Consider the following 12,117-nt stretch of genomic DNA (forward strand, 5'->3'; position numbering starts at 1 on the left):
TGGTACTTAGCAGCCCTACTCTCAAAATGGTGGACAGTTGGAAGGAAAACTTCTGGTCCCACTGTCAGCATGACTTTTTAGTATGGGAGGGCTTTTAAATTTGGAATATCTTCAGAGCTGCCAGTATATTTTAAAATATCAGTATCTGAACTAATCTGAGTTTTAGCACTAGATGAGCTTGAGGTCCATTTGCATGTTTAGTATCATTTTATTATTTGTAAAATGCTTTTTATTCACAAAGATGAATGTATATGAACATTATTGCTAAAATTTTGGATGCAGCAACAGTGTCAAAAGAATTTAACTTTTGTGGAAAAAAAATATTTATTTAATTTTAGATATTTCATTCTTTTGTTATTTATGACCCAATAGATTTTCTTTTAAAGCATATAGTACAATTTTTGGAGTGCCAAAAGGCACTAATACCATACTCTGATGTTTCATTTTCATGCATCTGTGAAGCTAAACCTGCGAAGTCTGACTCTGTGAAACGGTTTGTTCCACACAATCTCTGTTTTTATGAAATGGGAAGGCAAAGCAGAAAAAGAACTAAGTATCCTGAATACTAATTATTAGGATTTGGCTCCTGGTTAATGTGTCCTCCACGTGGCTGGAAGCAACAGCTACCTTTTGGTTACTGCGTACTTCGTTCTGGCCAATAAATACAGCACTAATATTCTGACAGGTCAGCAATTTTCAGCCTTACGTGAACAGCAAACTATGTTTGCTTCAGATCACTTGACCAACAAATACTGCTAGAGTGGCCATGGTATATGTGAACAGAAAATAAAAGCATAGGCAATGCTTTCTGTATATTGTCCTCAGCACTGATAGGTACTGTGTCATTCCTGCAGGTACAATCACAGTGTAATTCTGAAATACACATGCATTAAATGTATCATTTTTCTCTGAGCAATTTTCGTTCTGTTAATGCAGTTTCACGCAGACAGTGGAAGCCACTTAATGTGATGAATATTCTCTGTTGTTTCTATCAAAGATAAAAAATATACTTGCATGTGTTCGGTTGAAGCGTTAACGTTTCTCTCTATGTAGAGCTCCCGCGGCAGAGTTGAGTATCCCTGTATTATGCCAGGTTTTTTTACTGATGTAACTCTGTGTAACTGCTACACATAGGTTTGAGTGCAACAGCTTCAGTACACCTGGCCTGGGGATGCGGTTTGATATACTTAACGTAGAGTCTTAATCTTAACTGTGCATCAGTGCAGTTGAAGGACATTAAAGAAGTTTATAAACTAGACATACGCGTTGGCTATAGGCTTAGGGAGACATAATGCAATTGTTTATTCCACAGGATCTGGAATAAATCAGTCGTGAGAAGTGGTCTCAGGAACCACTTGGATCAGAGTTACAGGAGGATATCACCTGCATCTTATTTCTTAAGCAAATGTTCTGCCTTAAAGTGATACGCACCATGCAGGCAAAAAAGCAGCTGGTTGAGGGAATTAAGTAAAATGCCCAAGAAAGCCAGAAGCATGATTTCCATCAGCTTGAGCAGAATTAGTGCCAGGATCTCTACTGTTTGCATCACAGTGCTGTGCTAATGCATTAAATCATTGCCGGCAACATCCATGGAAATATGTGGCTTGTTTGGAGTTTCCTTAAGCAAAATGTCTCAAGTTTTGACCCTGATCCATCTCCTGACCTTTATGCTTGCAGCTTGCTTGTTGAGAGATTTGGTGAATGAAGAAAACCTATCCTTTCCTATTCCTCTATCTTTATTTGCAGGAGTGTGCTATCTATCTGAAGAAATAGCTTATTCAGTTCTGATTTATCCAGACATCTCCTGTCTGTATCACAGACCATTATGAGCACTGCATTATGAAAAAAGAGCAAGGAACTGGAGAGAGTTAAGAAACCATAACAGGGAATATCAAGGACAGGCCAACACATCTGACAAAAATCGTATGGCATGAATAAGTGCTGGAGCAATGATTAAAGGGAATAGGGCATTATGGCAGCTGAGGAGTATTTGAGACGTGTGAAAAGCCAAGGAATTGAGTGTGGCACTTTCTGCATAATAAATTGTATTTTTAGAAGTGGAAAGTTTTACCTGACTGTAGGGGAAACTTGATAATGGCACGAGGAATGTGGCTCCCCAGGAAGGGAGGAAAAGCTCTTCACCTGGCAGTTTGGGAGCTGCGGCAGATAAAACGTTAGCAGCAGATAAAAGATACCGTCAGGAACAAGTTCTCATGTTCAGGAGGATGGCTGAGATGATCTGGCAGGTCTTTACCTTCTCCTTCTCCTGCTCTCCTTCAGCTAGCCAAATCCTTTCCGACCTGTACACCCCCGCAGTTGCACTGCAGCCCCTCGGGTACCTAAGACAGGTAATAGTGGCTGCACGTTCTTGACTGCTTTGCGCTCCTTAGGACACAGTTCCACATTTCATGGTCTTGTGTGGAAGAGAGGCTTTAGAATGCCTGATGTAAATCATTCCTTTTTGTAAATGTTTTGCAAGCCTACACCTCAAATATAGGCAATTAATTCCTCTTGGAGTATATTTATGTTTCATTAGAAACAGCACAGTGTCAATGAAAAGCTCTAGCAGTACAGTGCTTATCAACTTGTAATTATAGTTGAAGAAATTTTCACCTAAACTTGTATGAATTCAGATAATAAATAGAGGTAAGTATTTTAAAAATGTTTAGAGATAGACTTCTACAGCAATAGTTTATTGCTTTGGAAGGTCAGCAGATTTAAACGGTCAGAAGATTTATTATGATGCCCTAATATTTACTCGGGAACTTAATTCTGAGTGGTCTTTATTTTTAATTCCAGTTGAAAAACCTTTAAAAATTAACAATGTAGCTTAGATACATTTATCTATTTATCTTTCTTCCTGATTATTGATTTCTTAATTTTTTTTATCTAAATGTGCAGTTACTTCTTTTTTTTTCTTTTTTAATTAATCAAGTTATTTCTAGAGAGTTGGACAGACTACAGTACAGGGTCTGAAGCCATTTATTTTCTGCCTAAACCAAAACAGGAAAGTGACACGAATGTTTTGATGCTGATCACATTTTACAAGCGTGCAGTTCTAGCAAGCATGATGTATCTGTTTTCAAAAGAAAAAAGTATTCCAAGTTTCATAGTTGACTAGCACGAGCAGAAATTAAAAGGTAATTAAGATTAATGGAAAAGCCCAAAGCTTTATAGAAAAAAGTTAAGGGTTTATTAGATGACAAAGACCTTTCCAAGATTTGGAAGCACTTTTTAGACATAACAGAGACTTTTGATTCATTGTTTCAAAAAATTCTACAGAAATTTTACCAAATATTACCTAATTCTCTGGGTTGCAATTTTTTTATTGTATTAAGCAGAACCTTCTTCAGCAATTGCTTTATTTAAATTTAGAGCACTTTCCCAGCAAGAGCGAGTTTACCTTCGAGATAGCAGGATCAGGCCCTGTAGTTTGTGTCTGCAGAGCTCAGCTGGAATGTCTCATTGCACTTTATAGAATTTAGTCATAAAGGTTTTTTATTTATTGAAGACATTGGTTTGAGTACTAATAACGGCATTGTAGTACAAGCAGAAGAAACAGGATTCACTTTTAAATTCTGTTTTGCTAGGATATCATGCTTACTAGAGTTAGTTAAAATAACTTTTTCAGATGCGTTATACTCATTATTTCAACAATATATTATTGAAACAATGCGTTCACTCCCGATATTTAGGAAAAAACCTCATAATTATAGCAATTACAGAGGTAAATTTCAAATCTGCGGAGTTTCATTCTATGATAAATATATTGAGGGTTTTGCATATTATACTTAAGCTACACAGGTAAAATAACCTTGCTAAATTAAAGAGTAATTACTTGGTTTATCATTGTTTGCCTTAAAAATATCACCATCTTGAAAAAAGGCAAAAGAACTTGTGGGGCAGGACTTTACACACTGACTTTCTGGAGGACTGTTGTTATGAATATCACCGAAGCTCAATGGATAATCAATTAGATCTATGCTTTCTTTGCAGCTCTTTCCAAACACTTTTTTCTCCGAGCCCCGCCATTCTACTCAGCATGCTGCGGTGGGTCCTGTCAGCACCCTGCATCCCCCACTGCTTTTCCAAGTAAGTTTTTATGCTTCATCAGTAATGCTTGAGTTATTCTGTAAACCAAAGCAGCAGGATTTAATGTGTTCTGGAAAACTAATTGGTGATGCAATGGCAGCAGCTAATTCCTTAGTAAAATCACAGCAATCCTATTCAGAGGGTTTCCAAAGATTTATCAAACTTAAGTACACTGAGCAATTGTGAGCGGTTTCTAATGGCATTGAGACACCCAGACAGAGCTAACCTAGGAAAGCTCCTTGTTTTCAGTTTGCTAGAAAAGATTCTTTAAAATCAGTAACTCTTTTAAAAATCTGTGTCAATAAACATTTGCAAATAAGAAAAGAGCTGAAAGATCTTAAAATGGATGCTGCATTTTAATGTCTGTTAGGGATAAATTATGATTCAGGAAGCCCTGGCATTATTTAAATAAAACAGGCATTCTTCTTGCAGCAAATGCATGCACATGTTTAATTTGTTTTTCTTTTTTAATTACAATGTAAAAAATTGCAAAGGAAATTGAAGAGAATTTTGTCCAGTATACACTTACGTGTTCAGGATTAAGACCTGGAACACCCTTCCCTTTAATCCAAATCTAAATTTAACCTCGATTGGCAAGTTTGCATGCCGTAGTGTAAGAATGGATATTCATGATTTTACATGTTTATGGCTTAGGAACACAGAAGAAGCATTTCCTCGTCCTTCAAAACAGAGAAGCAGCGCAGATCGCATGTGTCAGATCCAAATGAAAATGAGAGCTTATGGGTGCTTTAGCTAGCATATACTTTTTTTTTTATCATAGCGGCATTCAAACCCTTCCTGACTACATGCATGCGTTTTATGAATGTTTCAGAAGGGCAGTTGCTAAGTTGAATGATTCTTGACAAGTGAGGCAGCAAATGCTGGCAGTTTAATGAGCTGCAAGTTTCTGAGCACCTCTTTAGGGGGCTGACACTTTCCCACAGAGCGTTTTACATGGCCCCGGCTCTCCCACAATGGCTGACAGCACCATGACCAATCACCACTTTCACTTTACTCATCCACACGCGACCTCACCACAATTTTTCACTGTGCAGATGAACTTTAGGAACCATTTCACATTGAAAAGGCCTGGGCAAGGGTCAGTTGCCCTTTTGTATGGCCATAAAGCAATACTCTATGTGCCAGTCTTTTCTCCTGTCTCACATTCCAAGAGATTTTCTGGACACCATTTAAAGCACTTGACTGAAAAATAAAGCAGTGAATGAAACTGACTTTTATAGACTCATTCTAGCTCATCTTCCCATATAACCCTGTCTACCTGAAAGGGGATTTAGTGGATGAGCTGAGTGTATACAGGGACTTGCTGAATACATAGGCCCATTATCAACTGTGGGGATTGTTTATTAACCAGGACTGATACACTACTGTTTTGGAAGTGACCTATTAATTGTCCATTTAACTAGAATGTATTGAATTCAAATGAAAAAATGGAAACCATGACTAAAGCTTTTACTTGCTCCTTCAAGGTGGTCTCTGCCATGAAGGCAAATGAAGATTGTTCCACAGATTAAGAGGACATTTATCACTCTATATTAGGATACAAAGGAAAGACTTAAAAAAACCCGAAGCAAAACAAAAATCAAACCAGCAACATAGGAAATAGTTGGTAACAGATTCACATTTATGTCAGCAGAACACTAAACCTTTTGATGCACGTGCAGAGCGACAGGCTGCAAACTGACTGACTTCATTTTGATGAAATTGTTGAAATGTATGAACGACTGCCTATCCAGCCGTACTGAGAAATCCTTTAATCCACAAACTGAAATTTAGTTTTCGTTAGGGCATTCGGAATGCATTTTGGCATATGGGTTATTCTTAAAAAAAATTCTCTAGGCAAGTCAATGGGGGATGAGCATTCATTATCCCAAACACGAGTTTCAAATTTTTTGACCCAGTGGCTGTTTGCTAATGCTTGTGAGCATTCTACTCCTCATTAAATTTTGTTTAGTTAATCTTTTAAAATCAGTCACATACTGTGCCTTAGAGTGTGTGGGTTCTTCGCTATTAAGTTAGTCTAATACAGGTGTTAAGCTGTACCCTACATACTGCCTGTACGTGAATTAACTGGCGCCTCAGGGCGCCGGCAGGAGGTTGTTTCTTTGCTGATTGACTGTTAACAACCACCCAGGCAAGACAAATTTTAAGGGGTCACATAATCTGGCATCCTGTGTCCTTGGCTGACAACTCCATTGTGCAGTGGTGGCCAGGAGGCAAGGACCAGCCCCGTTACGCCTCTTCCCTCGCTGGTGTCTCCCGTCCTGCGGTGGGGATGAGAGGAGGTACCAGCTCTTCTGCTGTCAGTCTGTACCTTCAGTAGACTTGAGAACGGCTGATGATTCATCAGAAACTACTTGGAGGCTACCTGGACAAAGGTACCTAAATTCACCAAATTTGAGCAAGGAGGAGAGAGAACATGCTTGAGGAAGAAGGGCCAGTGTTTGCCCCCAGGTTTGTGGGCAGGATGGGAGCTTGGAGTGAGGGTCATGAGAGGGCTGTGCACTCCTCAGAGAAATATGAACCTGGCTTGCCCTTTGCAGAAACCTCCATTGTGGCGGTTTGACTTTTGTCCTGCAGATAGTTTATTTGGTTTGGATTGAGTCTGACATGTGTCTCACTGTGTAATAAATATCAGGACAGTAACCAGGAGGGTAGGATTTTTGTACCTGATCTCAGAATCAATTTTGAAAATTGAAATACATCTGTATAAATTTAGACTTACTTGCACTGTAACATTTTAAATCATAGTAACTACTTTTTACCACAGGCTGTTATGAGGGACAAATAAAAAGACGAGTTCTTAAAGTGTAGAAAAATTCCAAGAAAGGCATGTCTAGCAGATTGCAATGGTCCCTAAATCAGTAATGTTTCACAGTGGCAGTGTATTTTAGGGAAGGATCATTGTACACTTGCTCAGCTTCTGATATTCTTCCTCTACTGGTCACAGCTGGAGGCAGGATGGAGGGGTAATGTATGTGATATCAAACTACTCACACATGCACCACAAAAGTATTTAGTCAACTTTGCAAGACGTACACATATACACTTTAGTTTCTCATCATTATACATACACAATTCTACAATATCCTCAGTATATGTGTGTTTGTTTCTCTGTGGTTGTCCAAAGATACACACACCCATGTGTATATATGTATAATATACAGAAGTTGAAATGTGGTGTAGCCCCAAGGAACAGTTTGTGGAAGCTGCATCTGGATTTAGTTAGTATTTTCAAGAGCATTATATCTATTGAACAAATGTATTTAACCCCCCACCCCCCATTACAGCTGACTAGAATAGATAGACATTTTCAGGAAGAAATGTGCAATGTTTTAGAGAATGTGCTGTACATGGGGAATTTGCCATTGGCTTTGATGTGAAAATGATCAGATCCTTGATAGAAGTTGAACAGCAGCCCACCTTTGCAACTGCTGTAACTATAAACCAGGGCGGCAGTCTTGGCCCAGGTAGGTGGGAAGGTGGACAACAGGAGCACAGCTTGCACCTTTAATCTGAATTGCGTGCAATACAAACCAAAGCCACCTTCGTGGCTGCCCTCCTGCAGAAAGATCGTAGGTGTCCGTGGCTATATAGCCATGGCACAGGTTTCTGAGTCAGAGTGCAGCTCTTTCCTGGCCTGCCTGCAACTGCCCTGTGCAGTTACCACCTCGGACGCTTGCTGGCTGACCCTGTGCAGACCTAGCCTCTGGTAAGGTTCCCCGGGCGGACGTTTGGGGAAGCTGGGAGTGCTGGAGGCGTACCGAGCCTCACCAGGGACTGCTCCCCGTACACCACATCCTCCTATGGGCGAGGGAGCATGGGAAAGCACTATGGCTTTAGGCTTTATTGGGTGTGAGGAAGGCAAGAGATTGATCAGGACTGGGGTTTTCTGTGCTCTCTGTGAGGCCGATGAAGGGACAATGCGAACACTTCTACTTCTCCACTGCAGCTCTGCCCCCCAACTTGGAGGCTGTTTTCCAGGGTAGGGTTCCCTCTAGGCGTGGATTCATTGAAAACTGCCCTCCCAGGACTTGCTATGAGATGTCAAAGGATTAGAAACCAGACTGAAAGGAGTAAGTCCAAGTACTCCCCAAATCCTCTAATAAAGAAATTGCTGCGGTTTCCAGAATAAGTAAGTGAATGGCCAGGGATTTTCTGAGAAATAGTTCACTCTGAAAGCCTTTCGTTAGTAAGCAAAACTAAAGAAAGCCTATTTAGGTTATTTGAATCAGTATTACAGACCACTTTTATCTAGTTCTACATTTCACCCAAAGAGAAGACAAACTCCTAGGAAAACTTACTGCGGTTTACTCAGTGACCATGACAGGCAAAGGAAATAGCAGAAGTTTCTCCCTGACTGTATTTGAATTTTGCAGTAGCATGGGCCCTGTGTTAATGTTCCTCTATGAAATCATCTGATTTACTTTTTACCATGTCAAGGGGAGACTCTTGACCACTGACACTGGCAACACCTCTAGATCCAAGTGAGGATTTAGTCCTTAATGAACATGACTGAAGCATTACGACACACGTGTAACACCAACAAATCAAAAGTGGGACAGTAGTCTGCTAGCATTATAATGAACAGCACTTAATATTTCTCTGATACGTGTTTGATATTATGTGAAACTCTCATCTGTTTCCACTAGGAGAGGAAAGTGTTCTGCCTCTGCTGACCCAGGAGTCTAACTCGAAAGCCCGGAGAGGTATATTAAGAAGAGCTGTCTTTTCTGAAGACCAGAGGAAAGCTTTGGAGAAAATGTTTCAGAAGCAGAAGTATATTAGTAAAACAGACAGAAAGAAACTGGCCATTAACCTGGGCCTAAAGGAGTCTCAGGTAAGGAAGGACAGAACATCTGTGACTTTCTGTCTTTTTGAGGAAAAATCTTTAAAATGGCTTTGAAGGGGGAAAATTGAACAGCACAGGGGCAGCCCTGTGCTCCTTCACTGAGCAAAGACCTCGGTCAGTCAATGGCAGCTTTAACCAAGGAATGCTTGAACAGCTTCCCGGTTTATTTCCTGAAGGTGTACACTCAAAAGTTGATCACCCCATTTTCACACAAAGTGGGAGAAACATGACCACTGCATTTCATTCCCAACTCCCATTTTGCTGTCTGACAGAGCCCTCTCAGGAGCTTTTGGGAGGGAACTGTGCTCCATCCCACTGCCTGATAGGCAGTGATCCAGGCAGGAAACAGCAGAGCAGAGAGCCCTCCTGCATTTCTCTGAGCACCCTTTACATGCAGGTGAACAGCTAGTGACAATGCATTCAACAGCACTTGCTCTGAAACCATTCTGCAGCAAGAGACGGGCGACCATCCCTACAGAAAGAAACTTAGCTGCACAAAGAAAGAGATCCTTGGAGCTGAGAGAAACTGTAGAAGGAAAAATTTTGTAGAGTGACCTTCTAAAATGCTCCTGCTTTACTTACCAGTTCACATTTTGTGGGATTTTTCAGCTAAGTCTGAGTTGGCCTAGGGCTTTAGAGTTTAGCTGAGAGTCTGAGACCGCCAGTGAGCTGTTGTAACTGAACGAGTACATTAATGGTGGTGCTGAGCGGCCGTAGGCCAGTCTGGAATCTCAGGGGCCTGACCTAGCTGCAGATAAAAACAAAGGAAAAGTGCCTGGCTTGAAGAGCACAAAACCTGAAAGAAACTGGAAAAAATGTTTGTGAGGACATGTGACAGCAGAAAATGAACATGGTAGCTGCTGGCAGGTGGGATTCTGAAGGTGCTGGAGGAGAGACAGAGCTCTAGAGTACAGCTGACAGACAGAGAGTGACAGTACAATTTTATTTCTTTGCATGCAGCAGGAGTGAAAGTGCTTAAGATAAGTATGGTAGAAGCTGTCTGGAGGGCAGAAAAGCCTAGGAATGGCAATGGGCTCTCTCAGCATCTTTATCTTGGAGATTTCCAGAACTTGACAAGGCCCGCAGCAATGTGATCTAATGCAGTTGGCTCCACTTTCTGTAGGAGGTTAGATCTTGTAGTCTGACGTGGTTCCTTCCAACTTGCATGACTCTGACTCCATCGCAAGCACTGCAGCTATAAACAAAATGAAGAAGCAGAGCGTGGTGCTTCTCGGTGTGATGAACAGAGCTGTAATCTCTGCAGGATAAACTATTTCAATGAAAATGTGCAATTGCACTCACCAGTGCGCTGCCTAAAAATTTCCCAATAAGTAGTCAAATTCCTAATATTACACTTAATTCCTTGAGTTTTTCTTCTGTGTTCTTGATATTCAAGAAGGGCTAGGGGATTAAAAAATAATGGAATGACACATAGATGACAACTACCACTACAGGAAAATAATTTCATGATAATGATAGACCAGATGATATCTATGTCTTTTGTTTTGTTTTGTTTTGTTTTTAATTCATGAAAGGAAGAACAGCTGCCATGAAGGTTACTTCTTCAGTTTTCTGACCAGTTGTGCTGGAGGAACAGTACTGGCCATCTAAGGCAATGATTCTCAAACCTTTGAAAGCATAGCCCCTTTGTCTTCATATCAAGTATCTGAATACTGGAACTAAATGGAAATACTTAAGGGAAAATAGAACACAATCTGAATAATTTGATTGATCCTCCCACTATTTCTTCTCTTTATGTAAAACCAGTTCCTAGATGTGTATTTCCCCAAGCTTTTCCCAGCATTTCATAAATGCCTTTGAATGCTCATGATCAAGCTTGCAACTTCAGGTTTTTTAAAAATTGATTTTATCTCAAAAATGCATGGATTCTAGGCAAATCCTGGAAAACTGTAGTCAGGCGGACAAAATGTCTGTAAATCCTCACTACTGTGTCATATGTCGTAACACACATTTTGAAGCTCTATGGCCAAGCTGTTTTTAGCTATGCTTGTGAATGGGACAGTTATAGTTCTCAGAGCCTCTTCTAAGTAGAGGGCTTCACATCCCCTGTAATAGCACTTAGTTTTGTTAATGACGACGCTGATTTACTCTGAGAATCCTTTTCTGTCTAGAAGGATGTTGCTCTAGGAAGTTGCTCTATCCCTAGTCACTGGGCTGTCCTTTTTACAGTCTAAGCCAAACAATCACCTCTTTGAGGTGGTGAAAGTCAAGGAGGGCATTTGGCCCAGCTGTAGTAAATAGTGATGGGAAAATCCTCCAATAATGTCAAAACAGTCAGCTTCACTGGATCTACTATAACAATGAATAAGGAAGGAACATGAAACTAAGGGGATAGAAATACAAAAATCCTGTTAGGGCAAAGTTGTTTAAAGAAAAGAATGATAATAAACTCTCGTTAACTTGCAAACAGGTGAAAATTTGGTTTCAGAATCGAAGGATGAAATGGCGAAACTCCAAAGAAAAAGAAGTGCTTTCAAACAGGTGCCTCCAAGAAGAAGGTCTTCAGGAGAACTACCTCTCACAGTCCACCATGAATTTTACCTCCCCGTGCCCACCTGTGTGGGAAGTGTCTCAGGAGCAGGCAAGTCCAAGGTGGAGGGAGAATTCTGCAGGAAATTCTGAAAGACTGACTAGTACACAACCATCTCCAAGAGCAAATTCATCGCAGAACCCACTGTATTTGTATCCTGACCAAGACACTGCAGATAAGGCAGTTACATCAATAGCCTAAGGAAGAAGGGGCAGTTTGTAAATTGAGTGGGGAGCACAGGCTTCAAACGCGCAGTCTTCGAAGACTAACAATATTTGGACATTGTAAAGCTAACTAGTTTATGCCTCATAAATTTGCTAAAGTCTAACACCATTAAAATGACAAACAACTAATGATTTAAGAAGTATTCTTCAATACTCAGTCTTTTCTTATGTCTTTTCCAGTCTTGTACTGACCTTAAAAGTGAAGTAGAATTGATGGTAAGTAAAACAAAGCGAAGAGCATGAAGCTGAGGTTGTGCTCTGATTTATACATCTGCGCTGTATATGATATTCATTAAAAACACACTGATAGAGAATCGCTTTTATCTCTCATTGCAGTCAAACAAATTATTTTCTTTTGTGCGTGAGATAAGAATAACCCT

General features: G+C 40.3%; 1 protein-coding gene across 1 annotated transcript; it reads left to right on the forward strand.

Annotated features, from left to right (window-relative positions):
- The first annotated feature begins 3,999 nt into the window (after window positions 1-3,999).
- Window positions 4,000-11,863, forward strand: DBX2 (developing brain homeobox 2). The gene is made up of 3 exons (XM_009707833.1): window positions 4,000-4,092; window positions 8,763-8,950; window positions 11,394-11,863. Exons 2-3 carry the CDS (start codon window positions 8,873-8,875, stop codon window positions 11,712-11,714), a joined length of 399 nt encoding a protein of 132 aa, XP_009706135.1. The 5' UTR covers window positions 4,000-4,092; window positions 8,763-8,872; the 3' UTR covers window positions 11,715-11,863.
- The last annotated feature ends 254 nt before the right edge of the window (window positions 11,864-12,117 follow it).

The sequence above is a fragment of the Cariama cristata genome, unplaced genomic scaffold, assembly GCF_000690535.1.
Source record: "Cariama cristata isolate BGI_N322 unplaced genomic scaffold, ASM69053v1 scaffold6039, whole genome shotgun sequence".
Lineage (NCBI taxonomy): Eukaryota > Metazoa > Chordata > Aves > Cariamiformes > Cariamidae > Cariama > Cariama cristata.

Coding starts and splice junctions, on each gene's coding strand:
- DBX2 (XM_009707833.1), top strand. CDS start 8,873: ATGTTTCAGAAGCAGAAGTATATTAGTAAAACAGACAGAAAGAAACTG. Junction 8,951..11,393: donor TGGGCCTAAAGGAGTCTCAG/GTAAGGAAGGAC, acceptor ACTTGCAAACAG/GTGAAAATTTGGTTTCAGAA.